Genomic DNA, 26,401 nt, shown 5'->3' with positions numbered 1-26,401 from the left:
CAAGACAAGGCTGTTACACGTGCTGAAAGCTCTGCTTTTGCACAGCTGAAGAATTGGGGCCTGCTGTAATCTTTGGGTGGGCACTAGACCCCTTTCATAAACTACTTTTCAGGGAAATCAAGCAGCTGCTCTTCAGAAGACAGCTCTACAGTCGCAGTGTACCTATGGAGGTCTACCTGAAAACCCACGTGTGAACTGTACTCCTATGAAGCAATATGCTGACAGGCCACGGTAAGTCAGGTAGCGGTTTATTCTCACTAGCACATACAATAACAAGACCTGTGGCAGTTCTAAAGTTGCTTCATATTTTACTCCTTCCTTCAAACTCTAGCAGAAGTTTTTAAGCAGCAGAAAAGCTCTGCATCCTTACCTTTGTCCTCAGAGATGACCTGTACAAGCTCATAATTCTCAGCAGCRTCAGATTCGAGGTTGTGCTTTGACATAGCTCTCTGGATGACAGCAGGAGTTTTGTCTTGGCTAGTTAGCTGAAAAGACAAATGTGCAATGAGAGATTCTGCTTATTCACGTTATATAATAATTATGATTTAATAACTGGTAAAGGTCTACTTTCAGTTCACCACTGGGTCTTGGAAAAGATTTCAGAAAACTGAGAAATTACGCTGGGTCAGTAATGAAATAATAGATGCTGCTAGATACTAAATCATGGTATTTGTAACATTTGCTGTTTTTTAATTCAAGACRACAGAGACTGTACTACCAGAGACAGCAGTAAATCACACAGTGTCTACTCCTCTGAGCAAACACTTCTGAGARATGAGATGTTGCTCTCACTAGCCATAAGCTTCCACATAAATAACTGCCCCATCTGTTGTTTGCTGACATCARTTAATCTGGAGTCTCACGTGCTGAATACTGTCTTTGACATCTTGCAAAGACTTCTGGCCTTGGAACCTAGTTTACTGTCTGCCACGGAAGTGCTGCCTGTCTGGAGCAGACACAGGGATCTCTCCAGAGCCTAATGAAATCAAAAGGAAGATCTGTCTCACCGGTGGCAGAATTTATCAGATCCTGAGGGAACTGCTCTTTGCAATTGTGGGGGGTCAGTTCCTTTAAAATCATAAAATTACTGAATGTGCTAAGACCTACCCATGTTTGTTTGTCCCCTGCCCTCCGGCACGAGCACTGCCCGCACAGCCCTGTGCGCCCTGGGCTATCGACCCAGCACTCTCCAAATCCCTCGCTGGAACCGGCGTCAAGGGCAAAACCTGAGAGTYGGTTTATTTCCTACCTACAAGCTGCAGCCTTTCAGCCAGCTCTCAGCAGCTAGACCCAGCACTGCCTCCCCTTCGCAACGGGCGGGAACGAGAGCGTTAGCGGGARCACGCTGAGCAGCCTGGGCCCCAAAGGGCTGCGCTGTGGGCGGCAGCACAGCAGCGGCTGTGCCGCTGGACCCTCTCCCATTAAACAGAGCTCAAACCCTGATGCTGATCTCGGAGCAGTGGGAGCAYGGAGGACTCCACAAAGCAGGCGGCAGAGTCCACTGCTAACGAATGGCAACCTTCACCACCAAGAGAAGCTGCGTAATTAAAGAGCTCGCYGGCCTCCTGGGGTACCGCTCCTTGTTTGCAGGGCCTAACTCCTGGGGAAGGCTTCTCCAGGCAGAACCTCGTGCAGCATCTTGGGGCAAAACTAACACTTAAATTCCAAACTGGAGAAGAAGCAACCAGCCCTAGAGCAGAGGGATGGGAGCAGCAAATACTTGACTTGATGAGAATGTTTCATTTAGAAGTTTTGATAAAATACAAACTTCAGTTTCAAGACTAGAAACATTCACAAAGATACTCTGCTATTTTCATACTTGTCATTCATATCACGCTCCACATATTTTGAATTTTAAGGGTGTACTTGTCATTTTCACTTTCAAGACAGTTTTAATTAATTGGCTTAATAAATCAGTATTTTCAAAACTAAAATCATTTTGCAAACAGTCTTTAAAACAGAAAATGATTTTGTTTCCCCAAAAACAGTAATTTCACATGTATTCTAATGTGTAAGGTCTGAGGCAAATATTAAAATAAAAACAGGTCAGTGTCATAAACTCCTGAAGTCATCTTTTAAAACTGTCTCACAGCTAACCAGTGTGAATAAACATAAATAAAAAATCTACAAAGAACGAACAGTGGTTGTGTCCTGGGCCCTCCAGGTGTTTGGCAAAGCCTGCAGAACGCAACATGCTTCCAGCTGCATTGCCCAGCAATTCAGGATGAGTGATGAACAGCGTGTAGCTGAAATACCAGGGGGTATTTCAGAAGTTGGAACATACTGTAAATACTAGATTGTCAATGCAAGTTGCATGAAAGAATCAAGGGCACAACCTATCTGTAGTTATTCCAAATCTAAGCTACTCTTACGCCAAGGCTGAGACCTTGGGTTTTAGCAGTCACCCCGAATGAAAACATATCACCAATGATAAGAGTGTTTTGCTGTTCCACGCCACTTACCATGATGCTCTTGTACATATTGCCGTTGTTGTCTTCTACGCTGATTCGAATGATGCACGTATCTTCATTCTGCTGGTTGTAAACAGGAGGCAGTACTGTTGAGGTAATGGATGTCACGGAGATAGAGCGCTTGTGGATCTTGGGATTGGAGGACAAGAAGGGAGGGGATGAGATTACGTTGGTTAAGGATGACACCCCTGAGGAAGACGTGTCCATGGAATGGATGGATGAACAGGAGGAGGAGGATTCAGAGAGCTACATAACAGAAAGAAAAAAAAAAAAAAAAAAGAAAAAAAAAAAAAAAAGCAGTCATAAACTTGACACTGGTTTTTTTGGTCTTTCTGGAGGAGGAACCTGAGGAAGCATAAGGCACATATAAAACCTCAGTTATCTGTACTTTGTCCAGGGGGCTGGCAGTGGTGTTCTTTGCCTCTGCAAAAAGTGAACTTGACTTGGTAATTTCATCATCTTAATGAAAACTTACTTTCAATTCTCTGTGCTAGACACTGTGCTGCTTGCTCTTGCCCATCTCCTGCCACTCTTAAAAAGAACAGGCCAGGAGGTGGCAGCAGATACAACGAACAAAATGAAGTTGTGGGCTTCCAGCTGAGGGCTGAGACTATTTTGGAAAGAAAGCAGAGCGCCCAGCAGGCCCCTCCTGGCCTGCGTCAAGTTGGAGCCTTTACACAGGGTGCTGGACTTGTAACAGATGTGAAAAAACACACACGTGCCTCCCTGTCTCCCACATCTCCTTGAATGTTCTTTCCCCTCACTGGAAACTGCCTCCTTCCCTTCCCCTACTGCTCAGGGTCTTGTCTTTCTCTTCATCTGCCCGTTCAAAAACTGCTGGGAGAGTGTCCCTCTCCAACTTGCTCGCTCAAAGCACTGTAACAACTGTTCTACCTAAACAATTTAAACAATGCAGTTACATAGGTGCCAGCATCTGGGACCACACACTTCATCTGGGCTTAAGAACATTTAGTGCAACTTAATTTAAAATACCCATAAGCTAAACCCCAATATATCACTCTTCAGCAAAACATCCCTAAAAAGCTCTTCACAGCACAATTAATACAACTTTTGTCAAAAGGGAAGAGTCTGCCTATACAAAAGACCTCCCTGTGGATCCCCCTATCAGATCCCTTCTGCTGGTCTCCTGTCTTACTAGCTTGTCTCCCGAAGGTCACAGAACATGCCTGGCACTTCCACTGTCGGCATGAACACCCACAGCTTTATCTTTATGCTCATTTTGCTGCGAGACATCCCAGCTGCCAGTGTGCAGGCTTTGCCTTCATAGCCAAAAACAGGATTTACTGGCATGCTGTTAAAGTGTCTTTGTGCAAGACCCTTGCTGCGCATGCTAAGAGTGCCCACAGAAAGCTGGTGGTGACCAAGGAGGCGTGGCAGCTGCCTTCGTACCACACACTAGCTTTCCCCAGTGGGATTAAGCCTGAACACCTGAGTCAAGGCAAGACACTCATCTACGCATGAGGGAGCTACAGCGAGGTCATACCTGTGAGGCTGGCAAGCACTCACCTACCTACCTACCTATCATGTGGTCAACTACAGCTGCGCTGCCTTCCCCAGGAGTTCACAGTGGTGTCACCAATATACACCAGCTTTCATGCCTAGAAAAAAGACCTTTGCTGGAGTGAAGTCACAGCTTAATGCAGCTGGGCTGTCCTTAGCGAGCATATGGTTGCTGAAGCAAGGCTTCCTTTTTCCAGCTACAGCTGCTTCCAGTGATTCAGCATGATGAACACGGCAGCAGACTGCTAACAGCAAATTAACTCATGGAACCTGAGATATTCTAAGAGGAAATGACTAGCTTTTGATCTTTCACATCTTCAAATGACTCTTCTCCCATTTCATTTGTTTTTGTTTGCAGGAGCATATAAATCCTCTTGTCCATGTCACTACCGTGTGCTGGGGAGAAGCACCAATATCTGCAGGCGAGCTGCTCAGACTGCTCACCCCACTTCCCACAGTCTCTAAGGGGAAAGTGCCATTAGTCTGCCCCATCCCTCTCAAAAAAGGATGATCAGGGACTGAAAGAAAAATGAGCCTTATGCTCATACAGAGCCTCATCTGAAACCAAAAACCCTGGCAGATACCACAAGAAAATCTGGTTTCAGGGAAGGAAAACTAATCTGCCTTGTATCTTGGCAACACAAAAGGGATCATGCAGAAAGAAAGCCTGACTGGATTGCTTCCATTTTTGTACATTTATTTTTAGAGACTCTCCATTCCACTAAAAGCAATGCTCCAGTCAAGACTAACAATGGGCTTGAGCAAACATCTAGATCCTGCCTGCAAGTATCGACAGTCTCTCATAGGGTGTTTGTGCTGGCAACGAGTCCCCGACTGTACCTTTTTCTGAGGCTCATCAGGAGTGTCTATGGGAGTGATGCAGACTTCTTCAGATTCAGAATGATTAGACTCGCACGACGAAACACTGACAGAGTCCATGCTTTCACCAGAGCTCCCACTTGGAGTAGATTTGGGTTGCTCTTTGGTGGGTGTGCTATTGGTGATCACCTCTGATCCGAGGAACAGTCTAGTATAGAAAACAAACCATAACAGCCAGTAAGTGAAAGCAGAATAGTGCTGGGTTGAGCAAAGCTGTCACTTGGTTCAAAAATCTTACTTTTTTTTCTGCTTTGTTTTCCTATCTTGAGTGGCCTATTGTTTTCATTTCCTCTATAGTGTTTATATGATTTGTCAAGAGAATTTGTTAAACACTAACAAACACTAACAAATACAATACCTTCTTGACCTAGTATACATACCAGCTGCAAGGCCAAAATCAGAGCTAATACATAAGTGGTATATACTAGACTCCCTTTCCGTCTTTTAAACTCTCTTAGACTTGCTTGCCAGGGAATGATTGACTTGGTGTGTTTACAAACCAAGGGAAGAGGTGCAAGTTAGAGGCTTGGCAGCTGGCTCCACCTTATGCACTCCTACACACTGCTGTCACGTCCTGGTCCCACCGAAACGGCATCTCAATCACCAAGAGTAAGTGGAATAGTGCATGAAAGGTAATGCATGACCATCTACCGGGCAAAGGCCTGGTAGCAAACTCACCCCTGCTGCAAATTCTTTCACTCAGTAAAGTTGCCCCAGATACCAGTTTTTCTCTAAGAGTTTAAATGTGCATGTACGCAATGAGGAGATCACAAGAAAGCGTAAATTATAGGYGCGCTCTTGCTCTCGCTCTCTCTCTGAGACTCATTTTTAATGCAGGTCAAGTAAATTTAAAGGAGGGTCAAAGGAAACAAACTTGTATAATACATAAGGTAGAGAAACAAGGTGAATTAGATGTTATGTCAGTATCCAGTTAATGATTTAAAACAACTTGAGAGAGGTGTCACTCACCGTTTCCAGGAAGAATTATGACAGTCTCTTCTACACTATTAATTTGCAACATGTATTCAGAGTGTGCATAAAACAATTCTTTAGACAAATACAGCAYAGTGCAAACAAAGATGATGCTATGGTAAATTACAATACCACAGCGCTGAAAGGTAGTCAGAAAGGAGAGAATAAAGCCAGTGCTCAGCAGTGACGATCCTTACGCACGGCTTAGGCACGAGCAAGGAGATGCAAAGGAGAGGCAACTGAGTTCAGACACCTTCATCTTCAAAGTGCAGGTCCTTCTAACTTTTCACAACCAACTCAGACGGACTAATCAAAACACTTTCCAAACAGCTACCCTTATTTTTTGCATATCAGATCTCAGATCCCTTGACTGAAAAGTCCCTTCTTAGACCCTAACCTGAAATACTGCTGATGTGAAATGAATGTCTACCAGCTGTTCTGAAGAAACTAGGTGAAAGAACCAAGCAGGAAAGAACAGTTAAGAGCTGACAGTGCTATTAAATTCACTAATTTTCCCCTCGTCTTGATCACGCCACTGGTATTTGAGAGTCCCTTCCTACCTCCTACCTTCTCACATCAGGTTCAAATTCCTCACCTTTAAGATACTTTTACTTTGGCCCCTTGATCTCTGCTTTCGTTCCCTGCTGCTTTCCCTGGATTCCTGCTAGTCTATTGTTTCCCTTGTCTCCTTAGCTACATGCCATTGTTCTTCATCCACCTCCTGACTGAATCTTTAAGGTATTAGACTAAATTAGACCATGACCTATGATTATTTTACTTCTCTAACTTGAAGGCAGTTAGGAAGATTATTTCTATTACCTGATGCCATTTTACTAGCCTTTTCATATTAAAATCCTGCAAGAAATTTTTGCGTGTGTATAGTAAATTAGACTAATAATAGGCCAGACTTTATCTTCATTGACTCTGTTTTGCATTCAGGAAAGTTATTACACAATACCATACTGAATTTATAATTTGGCACTAAAATTGTTCCTTTTTCCGACACCTTAAGAAGGCTTGTTGTTTCTAATCTCTTTCATCATTAGTAATCTTCATGATTACTTATAACAATAGAAAGGGGCCGTTTCAGACAGAAGTATGAACTTCTAGCTGACAGTGTCTCTTTAAAGTAATACAATGGTCTGGATTCCCAGCCAAGTTTCTCAGCTGGTGAAATGAGTATTTCTTGTTTGATTTATTCAGGCTCATATTAACACACCAAATGCCACCAGCCCCTCTGTCGTACTCACAGGCTGAGCCTCTTCACCATGCTTTTCCGAGGTTTCGGTGATGTGGTGCTAGTGTCAGCAGCTGCTTCAATCTCGCATGAAAGGCTGTAACTGCATAACAGAAACAACTGGCATAAATTTTAAAGACAACGCTCTTAGCTAGATATTTCTAAGTCACAATATTCCAGAGAGACAGAGAAATCTTCAGTTATTCCCACTTCAATAGAAGATTGTAACTGTATGAAGAGGAACTGTCCACATTTCACCAAGGTGAAGGGGACATTTCGTTCCTTTAAAATAATTTTAAAGACTAAAACTGTCCAGTATCTAGTAGATACTAAAACGTGCCTTAAACAAGTTGTTTTGGGTTGGGCTAGCAGTGTGTGCAGCAGCGTAGAACTCAGCAAGGGCTGCAAAAACCCACCGCAAACGCCAGGGATGTATTTATCTGGTCAGCACTCAGTGAGCTCTGCGTTGCTTTGGCTATGCTGCTGGCAGCATCCGCCAGCCAATCGCTCAGTGACTGCATCTTGATGTGCCTTGGGGTTGTCTTCTGAGCACGCGTGGCCGGGTGCACGGACAGGCGAGACACAGCAGACTATCATATTTCAGTCAGAAACCTCTTTTCCAGTCTCAAAACTAAATCTTGCTAAGTGTTAAACAGTTTTTTTTACAGCTGTTTAGTAGAAGGCATATGTATTTTCATTCTCCTTGACCAGCAGTATATGTAAGTTCCTGTAAGAAGTTATCTAAAGCTCACAGAGCTCATTCAGATGGGTGCGGGATGAGAAAAGTCTGCTTCACCAACTGGATTGATAGCCTTACCTCTCCTCCTCAGTTAAAAGCTGCTGTCTCCTGAACCACTGGATGAATTTTTGGTCTGGTGTCATGCAATAGCTGTTACATGCAGATTGCAAGAGCTTAATTTGGGCAATTACTTCAAATTCCTAAGAAAATAAATAATCAAATAGGAATTTTAATTAGAAAACAAGATGAAGTCTAACAGAGACTCATTCATGTACTAAACACATTCAACGACAGAGCCAGACAAACTTAGTGGGACCTTAGGTTCAGTTTCAACTGAGTAACGGGCTGTTTCAAGAGCCACAAAGCAGTTTTTCAAACAACAAAATCTGTCCTTTTTTGGACAATCCTTAATGTGCATTGAAACGTGCACATTTTATCAAAGATACACAAATTAGAAGATAAACATCTTTGAGCACCAGGAACTGTACCACACCACAGAGCTTTCCCCAGGTTCTAATCAAAGAGCGATGCCAGTGCAAAATGACTGAACGGCAGCATTGCAGGTTGAAATCCTCTAGGAACAAGGGTGGCAAAGGGTCACGAGTTCTTCAGATTGTCCTACCCGCTCGCCTCATCCCTGAGCGGGACAGACCAGCTCTGAGCAATGCTCTGTACTCTGCACTCTCATGCTCTGTACTTAGGTGGTTCTCAGACAGCGAATGAGGAATAATTAGGGCTGCCTGTGCTGAAAGCAGAGTCTGATTCTCTACTGTACTTTGTGCCCTCACACTTGCACAAAATGAGGATAAAATGATACCCTTGGTTTGAGTGAATGGAATGTGCTACTCTTATATAACTCCACTTATGTACACACTTTGCCAAAATAATTTTTTAAACCCCCTAGTGTTAGAAGAGTTTATAGAATCAGGATGCAGGAACTGATCTGAGTACTCAGCACGGTTCAGAGGGCAGCTTTGCTGCTGCTTTGTATGAAGCTGGACTGATGACCAAGGAGGAGAAGCTTGTGTTTCTCATTATTAATACCCTGAGCCATGCAGCTGTAAATAAAAGGCAAGTTCAAGAAGTGGTTTRTAGAACTGGGAATCAGTTAAAGGAAGGAAATGGCTCCGTCACAACCAAATCAAAGTCTGCTTTGAGACTCCACAACAGAGATTTGGCATGATTTTCTTCAGACAGATGTGACCTTAGTACTTGCCTCCTGCATAGCATTACTTCTCTCTTTAACCAACAAGGATCAGGCTCAAAGGAAAGATTCACAGCATTTATTTCTCAGTCGCAGGTACCTAGCTCCCTCTTCTCTGCAGCCTTTTATCTACACAGCAGTTTATTGCAGCAGAAGGAAGCAGCTCACAAACTGTATTTTCTGAAAAGCAAAGTTCACATGCCCCCAGGTCTGATCCACCCTTGACCCACAGGACATAGACGTGTAACTCTCCCATGAACATCCAATCGAGGAGATGACGCGTATGTGCCGCAGATGTACATTTCATGGAACTAAGTGGCCTGCGGTTCCTCTTCCCCTATTGTACCCAGCTGAAAACGCGGCGCTCTTCCTGTGCCACGCTTTGCAGTTCAGCATGGGCTCACAGCCTTTCAGAGGTCTGTTCTTCTTTCCTCATGTACAAATAACTTGCATTAAAATTAGCAGCTGTTGTAATGCCTGGGGAAAGTCAAAAACCTCTCCAACCTCTCTAGAAGTCTCAGTAAATTAAACATCGCAGAACATTCAACTTACCCTTCGCCTCTTCTCAAAATTTATCAGGCCACCCTGTTGAAAGCAAAGAAAAAGGATCAGAGTAGAAGACCACATGTTTAGTTGGATTTAATCACAAACAGGATGATGAACTAGCAATGCTAACGTAAAGCACAGTCCTGCCTTGAGCAAGGACCTTCTAAAAATATCTGTTTTCAGATCTGGTAAAAACCATAGTGCTCCTATACAAGTCTCCAAAGAATATCTGTCCTCATGGCCTAAATAGCAATCTGCCCAAGAAGAAAAGCCCAATACAGGAATGTTCCTAAAAGGTGCGCAGAGATCAAGTTTGAAGAATGCTAGCACAATTTTTCATGCAAGAAACCAATTAGGCTTTTGCCTACACTGTGCCTCTAGCAGTGTTCCCTCTGAGTTTTATAAACACCAACTGAACCAACAGCACAGACAAATGGGAAACTGCAAAAAAGAAAATGGATATGTATCAACCTTAGGCATGCTCACTTCAGTGCAGTTTCACAGAAGTACCAGCAACTGTTACCAGCCCAGACAGAAGTGGTTTTGCACTTTCTCATCATAAACATCAGCACCAGCATAATTGAGCTTGAGTGCCTGAAGCATGGCTCCTGAAGCATCTGCATTAATGGGGCCAATTTTCAAAGGTATCGAGTACCTACAATTCACAACAGCTTCAGTATGAACAGAAGGTGGTTTAAGATGTCTGAAAATCTAGTCATTTTTTATTTAACTGCTTAAATACAGATTTAAGTGCCTAACTTCAGATRTCCAGGTTTGTACCTGCTGATCTAATACAGAACCCATTTCCGCCCAAAACTGTACATTCTCCCATCCTATATATTTCTTGTTTCTCCCTAATCACACATTTYGCTATAATCCCTCAAATTCACTTAGTTCTCCTCATTGTTCTTCGCACTGTTCAGACTCTTTAACCTTTGGGGAAGCTCTTTTCCCATCCTTGGTCTCTGTTAAATGGCCAGGCTCTCTCGCCTTCTCTTCCTTCCCTTCCTATGCTAGACTGGTTTCCCCTGCTTGTTCAGCTGAAGAGAAAAGGGAAATAAAGCCTATCCATTTGAGGGCTCAAATGCTTCTGAGTTGAGATAATACAGAAGAACTTTAGTGATCTGTCTGATGAGCTGAATTTGTGATTCTGTGTACTCTCCCAATTATTCACAGCATCTTTACACCTAAATGCTGTTCTCAGACAAATAGAAATAAAACAGAATAATGGGAAGCCTTCTACTTTCATCAAGTTTCTAACTAAAAATAATGACCAAATACAATGCTGAGCATGTCCTTTTAAACAAACTACATTCTTAAATTCACACAAGATTCTTGTTACTAATAAAACTGCATGTTCCCTCCGTTTATTGAAACCAAATTCCTCCATTTGTCAGAACAGCATGAGAACCCAGTGAAAGATAGAGGAACGCATGTACCCCATGCTGGGCAGGCAGACAGAATGTGCAAGATTCCAAAATTGCCCCAAATTACCTCGATATAGTCCTGAAGAGCTGTGTCAAGCATGGTCAGATCAGTGAGGAAGGTACCAAGATACGGTACTGTGCCCTGCATTACTCCCTGCAAATGATCACAGCAATGTTGGATTAATTGGCTGAGAAACAGTAATAATGCGCCAGCTACAATATTGCTGCATAAAATATGATACAAAAGTAGTCTGCTCAGCAAAATAGTGATCTTATAAATGACATGGTTTCTCTCATCAGTGTTCCATCACATTATCCTCAGTATCTAATCTAGTACTTAAATCAAATTCTAATGAGAGCAGGATGCTATCACAGATATTAAGGAGTAGTTATATATTTCAACACTGGTTCCATATACTGATTTCTAACAGCAGGTCCCTAGGGAACTCCGCCTTTGGAAGGAGCATATGAGCACCAGTGAAAGGGTCCCACAGATACCTGCTACAACAGAAAGACCTGGGGAATGGTCCTGGCTAGCTTGTGTAAACAGTTTCTCTCTCTGGCTCATTCTTGCGGATTTCTACTTAATGATGTTATCAGATCATGCAATTGCAGTCACAATTTTTTTCCTTCAAGAAGTGCACATCTTCCCCAGCCAGTTACTGCGTTTTAATTAATTTAGGATTCAAATTTTAAACTTTTGGACTGTCTATACATTTGTGAAGGAAATCCTTGTGTTTCTGCCATATACACCAAAGGATTTGTATTTTTTCCAGTCAAACTAAAAGACAAACAAAACCCATATTCATCAGTTTTGCCTCCCTATCCCAGCTTTCTCTTCCCCTGTTCTTTTTTGTTTGCCAACTTTGAGACAAAAGCTATTTTCACCAGCAAATTGGAAAGCAGAGACATTTTACAAAGCAATCTCCATAAAACTCTGTGCAATTTTCATGCTAATGTGTCAGAAGCTTTATGAGCTTGTTTAAAAGTAAATGAGATTCCTGCTGTGGCCAGAGCTGATTTTCTGTATCACAAGAATTCTAGTATTTACATTACATATTTCACTAACTGAAAGCTGTGTGGTTTCCCCCTGTATTTCAGTCTAAAGCGTTACAGTAGTTAATAGAGTTCTTTCCTGTAGGACAGAATACAGGACAGTTGAAAGCAATGAATTATGTGTTTATATTCATCAGTCAGTCATTACTCTTTCATATGACAGGTTTACTAAATTTCTGTAAGACGTGAAACTAAGGCCAAACTCTTGGCTCAGCGTCCATCCCGAACAGCTGCTTTGGATGYGAAGCAAATGCAAGGGGGGACAGGAGCAGCAGTCCCATGCGCCCATTTATCCCCTCGCAGGGAACAAGGGGAGACGGCACCAGGGAACACTGTGGAGCCCCTGCTTATGTCCACCGAATCCCGAAGTCTCTGACCGTTCTCAGCACGAGCTCCCTGAACGCACTGGATGTGCTGATGTTTTGTATAACCATTTTCCCTAGCACCTTGGTGAACAGAGGGGCATTACTGGAGGAAAAGGACAGTTGCCTTGTCCTAAAAACTGTGATAGCTGTTGCAGCTTGACAGCTCAGCATAGCTCATACAGCATGTGCTGGTTGCAACAGTATAGCACAAATCCCATTTTGTAACTGCTTATAYATACAGATATATACTCACACACCATATACGCATAGTCTTAACTGCTTATCATCAACCACAGCATAAAGGAAATACAGCCTGAGGCAGATATTTACAGGGACAAGCATTTTGGCTTCATGCACAATCTAAACTTTTCGGTTCACTTGCTTTGTATTGGATAATCAATAGCACTGATGTATCAGTGATATTTTTGTATGACAAAAGCCATATTTAAGTGCCCTGCCTACTGCACACTCACTTTGTTAAATACCTTTCTAGATTTTGCTTCACRTATAATTCACTAATGATGGGGTTAATCACATTATCTGTTCAGAAAGGGGAGGAAAGGGAGACAAGACATACCATATCCTTCTGGAGTTGAAGACGCCTCTGTGTTCTTTTCTGGTTTTCTTTCACGCTACTGTCCAGATTTGCAAATTTGGATGTGCCTTCCTGCGAGGGAATGAAAGAATGAAAAGGCAATTAATGGAGGAGATAAGGGTAAGCTGGCAACTACATTTGTGTAAAATAATTGGAAATACACCTAATGAGTCAAGCTAGGTCAGCAAAAATATTTGCTGCACAGGTACACGTGTGCATATGTGCACATGCTAATTTTCTGAGGCTTCTGCACTGCCTGTGAATTTTGGCAAAATGCCACAAAATGACTATTAAGGGAATTTGTCTGCAAAATAGTTCTAGTCCAGCCAAAGCTAAGTGGTATTTCAAATCTCCTGAGATTTTAAATCAGAGAAACTTAAATATACTTCATGCGTCCAGATGCTTCTCTTAACTCTATCCTGATGCTCTTGACCTTAAGATCTCTGTTTAATTTCCTAACCAGGACTGCTACAAGTAAACATCTCCCTCTTATGTAATGCTTTGTTGTTTTTCTTATGCCGCAAAATAGAGATCCAGCAACTAACCTCTGTGGCTTATTAACTAATCCAAAAACATRCAGTAAATGGAAGTAATAGGTTTTGATCTCCACAGTTCAAGCTTTCCTGTGAATGGATGCTCTATTTCACAATAGATCTCTGGCCTTTTTTACCCTGGATCCATAAGGGATGCTGGGAGTTACTGTTATTTTTCCAGTGACCAGATAGATGTGGCATGAATCATTATCAGTGTCTTTTTAAGAGGCACAGAACAACAGCCTGCGCTTGTAAAGATCCTCTTGTTACGACTTTTACTTCTCTCAGTCACAGTGAAATGAGSAGGTCACTCAAACTCGTTGTATTTCTTTCCCTGGTTGTAAAATAGGAGCAAATAAAAAAGGAGTGCTGTAGTCTCAATTTCTTCAAGATAGTGAAAGGTAAACTTCAGATTCTCTAACAGCAGCTGTCAGGCAGAAAGAGAAGCTAAAACTGCAGCCTCGCAACACAGCCGCTGTTGGGGGAGGAGAGAACACGGTGCTCCCTCTCCTCGCCGCCAGCCTGTTTTATACAGCGTTTTGTCTACTCTACACGTAGAAGTTTCACAGGATGGATAGGCAAGGTCAAACACAGCTTCCCTGGAGTTTAGTGAAGGAAAACAAAGACTTTAACAAGGATTCAGTGGACACTAATCCTCCAATCCAAACTGGTCCAAGATGAACACTAGAAGAGAAGATCTAGCTATTCTGCAGAACTTTTTTCCACTCACTGCTTTCAAAATGTTTTGCAAATCTACTTGCAGCAGCTGGAGAGAGCCAAAAGGTCTGGGGTCAGATTGGGTTGTTGTTTTGTCTTTTTAATATTTCATTAACCAAGTTGTTCTAAACACACACTCATAGTTTTCCTCTATATTTATTATTGTCTCACCTGCTTTAAAATTAAACTATATGTGTTGATAAATGGATGATAAGCAACAACAGGCTGACAGGTTTGAATGTGCTCACCCATCATTCCTGAGCAAAATATGATGTTTAGAGATCAAGGCAATGTGATAAGATAACAAATGCCAGACAGACCGGATAGAAACTGCCAAAAAGTAAACTGGTTAGACAATTTATAGCAAATTTTTATGTAAACAGAAAAATTTACCATCGAAACTTCTTTTAGTTTCTGTATGATATAACCTTTCCCTGCTGTTCTTTCTCAACTCCTTTCAAGTTCCTGAGTTTGTTGGGGTTCACCCAGGAGAGCGTAAAAGTCAAACTATGTCGAACAGAGCCTGCTTTGTTGTCCATCTGGCCACACACACGGCAGGAAGCCTGTTCCATCAAAACTCCCAGCCCTGTTTTCTAGTTCCAAGAAAGGTACGGGATAGTTGGAACATACTGGTCTAATCCCTCAGCTGAAGCTAAATGGCGCTGTTCCAGGGAAGTCAAAGGCGCTGCAGTGGCACAGTGTGCAGTAGTTCAAGGAAAGATGAGTTTTGGCAACTGGTTAGAAAAAAGGCTAACCTCAGCACTGATCAAGGTTACAAGCCTTGCACTCAGGCTAACTCTCACCTTCATTAGCAGCTCTCTACTTGTCAAATAATTGTCATGATCCGAGAAGATATCAGACAGCTCTTCRAACATCAGCATTCTGTCCCTGTACAGGAAAAGATTTGAATAATTTCGGTTATTAGTAAGCAGTCTAAATTAGATTACATTCCTATTCAGCTTTTTTTCTGATGAATGGATAACGGTCAAGCATATAAAAAGATAACAGGATGCATCTGATGGGATTCTGCACATCTTCTAGGAACCCTCCTGAGACTCTCTGATACTCCCGGGACAGCCAGGCCTTATTTTACAGCATCACAAAGAAATGCTGCTATCAGTACTCGGACTTGAGCAGAGTTTTCAATCACACCGCGGCATGACATTCTTCCAGGAAAGGGGATAGATAAGAAGGAACAGAATGATAACGGTGAGAGGTGTCATAAGGACTTCATTTTTGCTCTGTTCCAAGCCCTCTGAAAAGCTGTAAGCATTTGACTGGACGAGTGCTTTTCTATTGCCCAACACTGTAAATAGAGATGGCAGTATTTTGAACAGGAATACAGGTGACTGGAAGGGGAAATGCAGAATTATACTGCATGGCAGGATTGCGTTTTTAGGTTAGCAGAAACATTTTTCTTTGCTTATCAAAGGCAAAGGAGATAAATCTATTCCTCCTAAAACAAACGAGCAAAACACCATCTTTCCTGYGCAGAAACTTCTGGTGTCTGCTGCATGCAGTAAACATGCCTGGTGCACAAAAAGCTATTGCCCTGTAAGAAACTGTCTTCAATGCAAATCTGAGTTTTGTAGTTTAGGGAAGTTTTCTAAGGAAATCTCAGAAATAAGAGAGGATTGGTGAGGATCTGTAGGATCCTACACCTCCTTCAATCTCACATGAGAGAAGACAGCAGTCAACCATTTTGATGCCATTTTGTGGACCTTCTGAGAGTGGTGTGCACAAGCTGGGTAACTATTTCTGTATTCTTCCAAAATAGGGGGCGGAAGATCTGATATGCTAGAAAGGACAGAAGAATCTCAAGGTCACTAAGGGCAGGCCTTCCCCTCAATATCAAAGAGAAGCTCACAGCAGTCAGACCCTAACGAAGGTTTTGAGCCTCACTGCAATGAGAGGTTCCTCCGAGAACAGGAACACAAGTCCACGGAGGAGCTGAATGGAAGGCCCCAAAGGACACGATGAACAACACTGAGTTTTTCGTTTTTGTTTGGAGCTAGCTGCAGGGGCAGAGAGCAAGGGGAGAGGGGGAGGCTTACTTTGGAACAGAAGCCCAGGTCTTCTTTAGTCGATAGATGGAGTTGGACTGCAGTGCTGAAACGATGGCCCTCAAGGAGGAAAAATTCTTCAGGATCCGACATTCCTGTGAAAGGAGCGGTTAGAAATGGAGGAGTATTAAATGTCAGCATTACAAGCAGGTYAGCGCTCTTCTGTTTGACTGGTGTCATGCCTGCTGCACATTTGCACTGCTAAACAGGCAGCTGTACAAATATTGAGCATCAAAAAAAATCATTCCCCTCTCCCTCTCCAGCCACCAAAACACTTCGTGGGCTTTGGCACTTATATCTTGTTTTCCTCACTTTCACGTATTTGTGGTGATGTTGCAGTGTTACAGCTTCCAGTTCTCCTAGTACAAATAAAAGTGGAACTGAGGCCATGAAGCCAGGCTAAAGAGCACAAATGTTTCACTTCTAAAAAAGCCCTTTATAGTTACCAATCCCTTTTTCCCCTTTAGGGGGAAAAAATCAGGCTTTGCCTCTTTATATGTGGTATTTAAAATGTTAACCCTCAAACATCTAAGTGTCAATTAAAAATAAAAAGACACGCAAAGGAATAACCTGTTATACAAGTACGTGCACTGTTTAAGAGAAAACCTTTCAAACTTCTCCAGAGCTGGGATCAAATCCTAACAGAGAGATTGGTTCATAGACGTTTCTCATGCAACTTCTCTGTGACAAAAGCTTCTGTGGAAAAAGTATACTGAAAAATGCTATCTTGCAAAGAACAGCTTAGATTCCTGCTAAAGCAGATGAAAGCAAGGAGGGGGAAAAACATGGCCTGTGATCAATTGCCTCTGCAGGGAACTCCTGTAAATCTGTTGGTGGCTCATGAATCAAGCACGGGATTTAAGCCAGATTTAAGACAACTCTTGCCTATACAAGCCCTCACAAACAGGTATGTGTACATGCAAATTAAGCAGACAAAACACACCAATTTGGCCGTTGCATATAAATGAGAACATATTCAAACTACAATTCTGATCCTGCAAATTTTTATGGGCCCGATTATTATACTAAGGTAACTCTGCATAATGCTGATTATGCAGAGGATCCTTACAGTGAAAATAAATACAATTTATTTCCTTTGTAGCATCTCTGCATAGGACTGAAGAAATGTAAAGTGTGCTTAGTATAAATAAACATCAGCCCTTAATATACTAGTAATTCTGCTCATATGAGTTGCATTAGAATTGATTGAACAACTCAAGGAAGTACATTTACTCCCATATATTTATCTCAAATATCTTTGTGCAACGTAGGAGGCTTCGTTTAACAAAATGTGGCTTAAAAGACTGACAAGGCAGAGAGCTCTTAGAGTAGGTTGGCAGTTAGGGTGGATCAAGACCATTGCTTGAGTTCAAGGTCATGGGGTAGGACACCCAAGACCTGTAAGCTCTTCTGGCATGATTTGGGGCCAAGGAAGTCGCACAACAGCTCTCCTTAAGAGACTGACACAGCAACATTTGAGAACAAAACCCTTCTTTATGTTCAACTTGGAACTCAGGCTGGGGAGAATATGAATTTAGAGACACAAGTCCTTAACATCTTGTTTTCTCGGAGTTTGGACTGGAAGCTCCAGTCTGGAACCATTTTGACTTAATTGCGCGTTGTATAATTATTAACATGTTAGGAGTTAAATATTGAATTTTGTGTTCCCAAAGATTTAACTGACTACAGACAAAATTTTAGCAAACTCATCTGTATGTAGGAAAAAATTAACTGCTTTGAACAGCTTTGTTTCATGTTGTGTCCTTCAGAAGGGGGAAACCAGAAAGAATCATGGGCATATTGCTCAGAAACAACTTTGATTAAAAAAATTAAGCATAACAGGATATTAATGATTTCATTTCTACTTTTTATTTTTTAAGAAAATATTCTGTGCATAAAATTGGCTGCTCYTGCTCAGGAACTTTAGATCTAGGTGGAGTTGAAAGGGCTGGCAGTTAGAAAAAGTATTCAGTTTATCTTGTAATCTAAGAGACTGGATCAGAAAGTCATGAACAGATAACAGATGTGGAACTTCATGCTGCTAAGTTACAGAGTTAGTTGTCAGTGAATAACTGCACTTTAATGAGTGGATTATTTTCTAATTCAGGCCTCTAACTATTCAGACACTCATTTGCATGCACAAAGCAAGCAACTTCCTTCAGAAGTGGGCAGCTAAGTATATATGCAACTAGCTGTTCTACATGTGCAATTATTTTGTAGAGCGTGCACATGCATTTTTCATGTGCTTAGCTAAGACTGGAGTATTTAATTATGTGTATGAATTAAGTAAAGGGAGAAGTACTGGATGAACAGAGGTGGAGAACAAAGTTCTCCATCCAAAAAACAAGATTATGAGAGTGGTGACTGTCCCAGCTTCCCCAGACCTTCCTGCTGCCCCCCATGATGGGCAGGCAGCTGCACAGATCTTGTTCTCAGATTTGAGCCAAGGGTGCCCTGTAAAGGCCCATTTAGCTGGTACCCTCCGTGACCCGGAGGCCTGCACACAGAAAATAGGAATGAAACTTCCTAATCCATTCACATGGGCTATAAAGCAGCCATCAGATGATAACAAAAGCGAGTCGACGTAAGTGCCAAAATAGAGGCGAAAGACTATTTCCCCATACCAGTTTCCTGAACCATGCAGTTGCATGAGTTTAGGAGCCAGGACTAACAATACCGTCTCTGGAAGCATAGAAGTGCATTGTCAAGGTTGGAAGGCCCTGTTTGCCTTGAGCTTTTTATGACTGCTTATTTTGTATAGCTTTGAAAGAATCCGTGTGATTCTTAAAACAAAGTCAACACACATCCATACTAAAGTGCTTTAATGTTCTTTTAAAAAAGAGATCTAGTTTAGTGCCAACAGCCCAGTGCTCTGAAGGAGAGCTGAGGAAGGTTACAGTAAAATAAAAGAGAAAATCTAAGAAATTAGCAAACTACAGTTACATAAAGAAGCTAAGCAAAACCATTTCATGCAAAGATGAAGAAACACATAGAATCTGCTTCAATTCCTTTGTCCTGTAGCAAAGAGTAAAAATGTGTTAAATGGAAATGYAAGATGACAAAGCAAAAAGGTAAGAGGAAGATAAAACAACAGACAAGGTTCTTGAGCCAGGTACCATATTGTAACCCTACTTTTTTTTTACCTTTTTTTTTCCCCCCCAATAGTATCAGCTGGTTTGYATACCCAATGCAAACAGTAAATAATTCAGTAAGCAAACACCCTTGAGCTTCAAGGATTTTTCAAAACAAAAGACTATGAACAATAATTTCATTTTTTCCATGTTAGAAAGGCTACACTACTTCTTAGAAGTAAATGAGCTTTGTCTGTAATCACTTACCTAAGACTTAGTACTTACTTTACCTTCATATATATATAAACACAAACAGTTTGCGCTATGTCTTCCACCATATCTGACTTCAAGTCTTAACGGTGTTCATAGATGCAGGAGAGGGCATGTGACAGTCACTGACTGAACAGTAACACCCAAAGGCTGGCAAGCGCAAAGCTTACTCTGACAGTGCCCACTCTGCCTACACAAGTGCCAGTTCTGCTCCGCTCCTGTTAGCCCTTCGCCTGAAATCAAGACTACCCTTAGGGTGACAGCAGCGTACATTCACTACCTTCACTGTGATGAGCAGTATTTTCTTCTTAGGGAACTGGACTGGTTGAATTTATTCTTATCTTACCACAAATGTTACGTTACCAAGTACTGTGCTCTTCCTGTCTGCAAGGCAGAGCATCTCCCTCATCCATTAATTAGCGCTCCGACCCTGCGAAGAGGCAAGCATTAACCGCATTTCCACAGCGGGGAACTAGGGAGAGGAGAGGCAGTGCCTGACCTGATACCACCAAGAAAGTTAGTGCCAATAAAAATAACTAAGATGGCCAGGGACCAAAGCTTACAACTCCTTCCTCCCCTCCCACCAGCTCCGTCACTCAAAGGCCCCTGCACAAGGAACGTTAAACAGTCGAGAATAAATGCTTTACGTGTGCAATATGAATCCACTTCTCAATGATCTTGGCTCTCTGCTGTGTTTTGAGTTCCTTGCTCTTCAGGATAGTGCTGACAACRCATTTGGTAACTGCATTGAATTGAGAGATGGTGGCTCTGATGGTAGGTGCCAGGTGCTTGTTCTCTTTCTTATCCCTTCGAGACCAGATGCATCCCAAACAGTGGTGGGGTACAACTTTCTTAAAGAGCTTCTAGAGTGAAACAGAGATGYAAGTCAGTCAGCAGGACTCTTCTAGATCTCTGCTCTCCATAAAAGAAATGTACATTTACAGTCCAATGGATTTAGTCCAAGATGGTATTAAAAGATAAATATTTATTTTCTCTTAGATTAAAATATACTTTAGCATATTCTTTATAGGCTTGATGGCAGAAAAGAACTGTCAGCTAAATAGCCCTGGAAAATAAGATACATCTGTGTACCAATTGCTTAACCAAGGGGAAAATTTTTATATAATGGTATTTTGAAAGAGACTGATACATACAAACCAAATCAGAGAAGGACGATTAGAGCACCTATGCCTCTTTAGGCCACGTAATGATACAATCAAACAGGGATATTTCTCAGGTGTCAAATGTTAAATTTGACCTCTGTAAAAAAGGCTATACAGTATACATACCCACTTTTTAAAAGACTTCAGAATACCTGAAGGAAACAGCTCAATGAATGAAGTAGGTTTGGATAACCAAGCAGAATTGTGCTCTGCAGCCCAAGAACAGGCCTGTTTTGGAATGCTATACTTTGAGCTTTTAAAAATCTTTTAAAAGGATTTTAGAAGCCCATCACTATTACCCCTGGCATTTCAAGTAGTACATATGCTCTACATACTGCATCCATGTAGGTCAACTGCTCYGCCACGAGGTCTTCTCGGAAAAAAGAGAATTCTTCTGGACCACTAATCTCCATTTCCTCTTCATCATCTAGATTACACGGGGAAGTGCTATGGAACCCATCTGTCCAGGATGGAAAATATGACTTAGTAAATTCTCACAACAAACAGTGATTCAAAGGAATTTTTTTTTTTTTTTAATCATACTATATGTATCATAGCAGAGCCCCCAAAGGGTCCTATCTCAGGTAACGGCCCCACTGTGCTACAAATTTTAGTGGGAAAAAACTATGAGCAGAAAATAATTTGGACAAACAAAAGGTGGAAGAAAAAAATAGTTATAACTGATCTATTCAGGGTCTCTCAGCTGAAGAGTGGCTCAACCCATCCACTCACCATTCCTCTGAAAGAACAGCTTTTTTTTCCCCCAAGAACAAAAATTTCTTATTAGTATTACAACTTTGTTAATCTACTTTTCAGTATTTATGTATTTTATAATCTGAAAAAAATCAAACTGCAAAAGGACTAGACCGCAGTTATACCCCAAAATATTGCATTAGAAATACTCTTATATTCAGATTTTCTCTCTCCTGTGTGGAAAGAAAAGGAGATACTAGATTCTCTTGGCATCATTCTCACCTTCACAGGGCTACACAGACTATATTGAAGAGAGGCCATTCCAATATTGCTCACCTTCCTCCTCCGGGAAGTCTTCCCAGAAAAGGGAATATAGTGAGCGTCTACAGTATTCAGCTGAATGCTTCTTCTAAATTTGCACTGAGCGGCAGTAGGGAGGTGAGAGGAGAGCGCTCCTCACCGAGGGACCAGAACCAGTGCAGAAGAGAAGGGATTTCACAGATGCTCTGTGCCACCTTTGGGCTCTCAAAGGTTTGGAGCAAAGCCACATTAAAAGACAAAGAAATATGTCCTTATTTTCCATAGTAAAGGAGAAAGTCAAACAGAAAAWCCCTGAAAATAAATTCTCTCCTTAATCCCTTTTACTGTAGGAAAACCAAAAGAATGAAAAAAGAAATAGATTGTTTTTTCCCACTTGTTGAAGACTAACAGCAAAAKTACTGGGTTTACTACTAGTGAGATTTCATTAATAAAAACAAGCAGTACATTTCAGAGTATGTTGTGAAATACTTCATATCCGATTAAAGCAGAACAAACATTCAWGTTACAAGAGTAGATAATGTGATACTTCATGGTTGTTTTTCGAAATACTTGTTTTTCCTTTCTTCAGTAATTTGCAAAACCTAGTTATCAACGTAAACTGCTACAGTTTTGATGTAACAAATTATAGCTATTGGCTGTATCTAGATTTCCATCTGTACATTCCAATTGCACAATTTATTGACAGAGCTAAATGAGATAAATGGAGACCTCCACTCCAGCCGTATTCTTCTGTGGCGCATTTATAATAATTGTAATYAAATGGACTTTTATTGAACTGTTACAAGAGTCAAACTTTTTTCTCTCTCTTTCTGGCCGTATAACTCCTCGTTTTCCTTTCAGCGCATTAAATTCAGCTCAAAATCCTCATCACTGAGTTGCAATCCTACTTGAAAACTCACAGTTCCCTTTAAATCACCTCCTTGAGTGTTATGCAAGCTTTTCCTTTCCCCTGCCCCTTTTTCTCTCTTCTCTCTCATCTTCATAATGTGTAACCAGCGTGCCCTCTACTCCCCAAAAAGCTGGAATCCTCTTATACTAAGAGTACCTCATCGTCTTCAAATAACCCTGCTCCACCAAGCCCTCTAAAAGCCCCATCGCCCTCCTGACTCCACTGACAGCAACCACATGCCCCTCTGAATTGCAGCCTCTTGCTCGCCTTGACCCGTATTCTCTGCGCTGCAGCCTCTTTGAGGCAGGGAGCATGTCTTATCTACACACCTGATACTGCAATCTAATCTGTGCTGGCCTGCACAATGGCAGCATTGTATGGAGCTCTCACTACACAAATCAGACTGGAGGATTGGGACCTAAATTTGCAAATTTACAGCACAATATAAATGCTTTAGAAGAACAATCATCAGCAAGTCTTCAAATCTAATTGTAAACAACACATTAGGAGTTTTGAACGAAATCTCTGAAACAGCATAGATGAAGTTAGGATAAAAAATAAGTGACTACCCTAAAACTCTTCTCCRTAGACCCTTCATATTAATTGCATTCTCCTCCTCGTATTTTATTTTAATTAACAACCTCTACTCTGCCACAATTTGGGAAATGTTATAATTCAAATGACCTGTCTGTAACTCAGAAAAGAACCTTTTCAAATGTTACTTCAGGAAACAAATGCAGAAGCAGAGCTGCTGGGAACTTCTGCTCACTTTGARCAACAGCTGGATCTAAATATAGCCCTTCTGAACCTTCTTTGCTTGACCTGTGAGAACCAAAGCCAGGGAAGAAGATCAACAGGCACGTATTAGCAACGCTGTTCACTTACCTGTGTTCAGAAAGGAAAGCATTTGGGCTTTGTACAGTACTCCTTTTTACGTACATGTCAATGACGGAGTTAATTTGGCACTTCACCACATTATGCATTGACATGGTATTTCTGGAACATCCGGCAGGTATGATTTTATGGGATGAAATGTTTCTTTTCTGTCATTTCCTTTCTCCTTTATTTCATGAATTACTCCCCCTTGCCCCTCTGCCAAAGCTGGAAGTTGATTCTAGTTCTCATTCACACACCGCGTGAGCTCCAACAGCTTTTCAGCTTATGCCACAGGAAACTTTCTAACCAGGGTAAGGGCTATGTGTCAGGCTTGACGCTGCACACAGCAGATTTGTGTTACTACAGTTCACTATTGTTTCAGTGGATTGTGACCCCCAGTAACGTAAGTTTTTCCTCTGTCCTTGGATACTAGCAGCCAGCCGCTCAAATAGGAAAAAACAGCCACAGACACTTCCTTTGACATGATGGTAACTAGGAAGAAAAGCTTCATGACAACACGGCCTGTGACTCAAGCTGCATTTTGTCACAGCCCAGCAAGATGAGCTTTTTATTTGGGGTTTGGGGTTTTTTTGGTTTTTCATTTTTGAAATGAGAAAACCAACTGAAGAGCAGCTGTGAGTTTTAACTCAATGACACGAGGATTCAATTAACCACTTAGCTGCTGCAGCGATCTCAAGGCTTTGGCTGAATATCAGAAGTGCTAGAGCTCCCAATTCTCCCTCAAATGAACAGGCAAAGGAGCCTATGCTCCACGACCACCCCCCCACCCCCAACCTGCATCCTCGTTCACAAGCCTCTGGTGAACCTGACTGCATTAGAGGTATCCAGATATTGTCAGTCAGCAGGAGAGTCAATGGAACAAACTCCAGACAGTCCCCTGGGGTGCCATACAGGCTGGGAGGGCAGAGAGGAAGAAGGAAGCTGCGAGCGAGCTTACTGTCATTTTCCACTTCTTGCTTCTGGAACTGCTCCAGGAGGTTCTGCGCCCTCCTCTCCGGGTCAGAGCCGGGCATGCTCCTCTTAAGGTAATCCAGCAATTTCAGCAAACACGGGTAGTTGGGTGGCTCTCTGAAATCCTCAGAACACTGGTCAAGCCAGGCTCTTAAGATCGATGCTATCGCACTGAAATCAAATACACGGACAACACACTGTTTGTATACAATATATAACTGTACAATAGTATGTATGTGTACCTAATACAATAATAAAACAACACTCAGACATTCATACCCTATGAAGACACTATGAAGACATTTCTGAGCAAAGAATTTTGGTTGTTCTTTATATGCACGAGGTCTTATTAAAAATCTCACTCAGATTTTGCCAGGGACTTCAGTGAAGTTGCTCCTGATTTGCACTACTGCAAGTGGATCCAATTATAGCTCAAAATGCAAAGTAACGAAGAATCAAATCCATTTTTTAAGCTATACTGAGACCATAAATTCAGGATATCAAATAATGATTGATAAAACAATTCATATAATAATAATATAAATAACCCTTTCCCAAGCATACAAAGCCACCATCTCAAATGAAACCGGATCATTTTACATTAYTGGCATTCCTTATATCTTGCTTCCCTGTATTGCACTGTCAAGTTAGCAAAACCAGACTTGCAAATTACCTCAGAGTTAAGTTTTGTTTAAGTAGATGAAGATTTTTGCTTAGCTGTACCATGACCATGTTTGAATAACTACCAGATGTTATGCACACCATCAAAAGCATAACATAATTCCTTAATAACTCTAGGTTCAATTCACTCCTGTGCCAGCAGGAAAAGCTGTGCCCCAGAGAAGCTGCAGTGTTTGCACAGCCACCGTTCCCCGGGATGTTGYGGAAAAATACAGGGGAGGAAACAAGGTTTTCATGGCTCCTTCAGGGTTCCTCTGGCAGCAGCTGCCCAGTGGAAGCGCTAAGGCAAACGCTTCCTTTGGTGCCCTTCCTCTCATCAATCACCACTGCCCAGTTTCGTGATTTATCTTATGATAAAATGCATAATGTAAAAATGTCTGGGCAGAATTTGGATTTCAAGGGCAACATTTAGCCTCAGCCTGAAGGCAAGGAGGGGCAGTCAAACAACACCATCCCAGGAGGTCTCTCAATCATGCTGTTGGTGCAGGAAAAGGATGCTTAAGAGTTACGGGGGCTGTGGTTCTCATTCAGGAAGGTTATCTGGGACCTTCTTACACACGCAGGGATTAGGAAGCTAAAATAAGGCACCAACTACAGGGAACCGTCCACAGCCAATGTTTCTACTGACAGAGAGATGGGGACAAACCAGTGCCACTGAACCAACAGGGCTTCCACTCTACCTGAAATGGAAGAAAAGTTTCAGTGATCTATTCATCTGCTTTTCCTGGCTTACGTAGGTTTTCATCCACACCCACCTACTACTGTAGTATTTGAAAACTACACAAACGTATGTATAGGTGAATTTCTTTCAATCCCGCCTTTGCAAGGGTTTTCATTTTTTCAACCTGATGTTATCCTATGGTTTTCCAGGAATAACTTACAATGTTGTTGACAATTTTCAAACAAGCTTGAAAAACTGGAAAAAGTCTGAAAAAATAACTGAGTTCTTCTAAGTTTTAAGAAAATTTATGTCTGGATAGAGAAAAACAAACAACTTTTTTTTCTGCCGAAGGAAAGACTGGGAGATCTCAGATTAAGAGCAATCTGCTGGTATATCAGCATGTGTATTTTAGTGTAGCAGTCAGCACTGGCCATAGCACATTTTACAGGTGTCACAGATGACACACCCAAATACTGCTT

General features: G+C 41.8%; 1 protein-coding gene across 3 annotated transcripts in view; it reads right to left on the bottom strand.

Annotated features, from left to right (window-relative positions):
* Positions 1–26,401, bottom strand: part of RGL1 (ral guanine nucleotide dissociation stimulator like 1) — a 90,564-nt gene that overhangs the window by 2,694 nt on the left and 61,469 nt on the right. For all 3 annotated transcript variants that reach the window (XM_026063103.1, XM_026063113.1, XM_026063093.1), the window contains 13 exons: positions 24,567–24,751; positions 21,165–21,289; positions 20,314–20,529; positions 16,317–16,420; positions 15,066–15,150; positions 12,995–13,084; positions 11,064–11,150; positions 9,576–9,608; positions 7,898–8,019; positions 7,094–7,183; positions 4,833–5,019; positions 2,463–2,717; positions 371–485 (listed from right to left, as the gene is read on the bottom strand). In XM_026063103.1, the coding sequence (XP_025918888.1) occupies positions 371–485; positions 2,463–2,717; positions 4,833–5,019; positions 7,094–7,183; positions 7,898–8,019; positions 9,576–9,608; positions 11,064–11,150; positions 12,995–13,084; positions 15,066–15,150; positions 16,317–16,420; positions 20,314–20,529; positions 21,165–21,289; positions 24,567–24,751 (1,694 nt within the window). The remainder of the gene's footprint in view (positions 1–370; positions 486–2,462; positions 2,718–4,832; positions 5,020–7,093; positions 7,184–7,897; positions 8,020–9,575; positions 9,609–11,063; positions 11,151–12,994; positions 13,085–15,065; positions 15,151–16,316; positions 16,421–20,313; positions 20,530–21,164; positions 21,290–24,566; positions 24,752–26,401) is intronic.

Source organism: Apteryx rowi, unplaced genomic scaffold (genome assembly GCF_003343035.1).
Source record: "Apteryx rowi isolate R43461 unplaced genomic scaffold, aptRow1 scaffold_100, whole genome shotgun sequence".
NCBI lineage: Eukaryota > Metazoa > Chordata > Aves > Apterygiformes > Apterygidae > Apteryx > Apteryx rowi.
The sequence above is the reverse complement of the archived record's forward strand: the minus strand, read 5'-3'. Positions and strand labels throughout refer to the sequence as shown.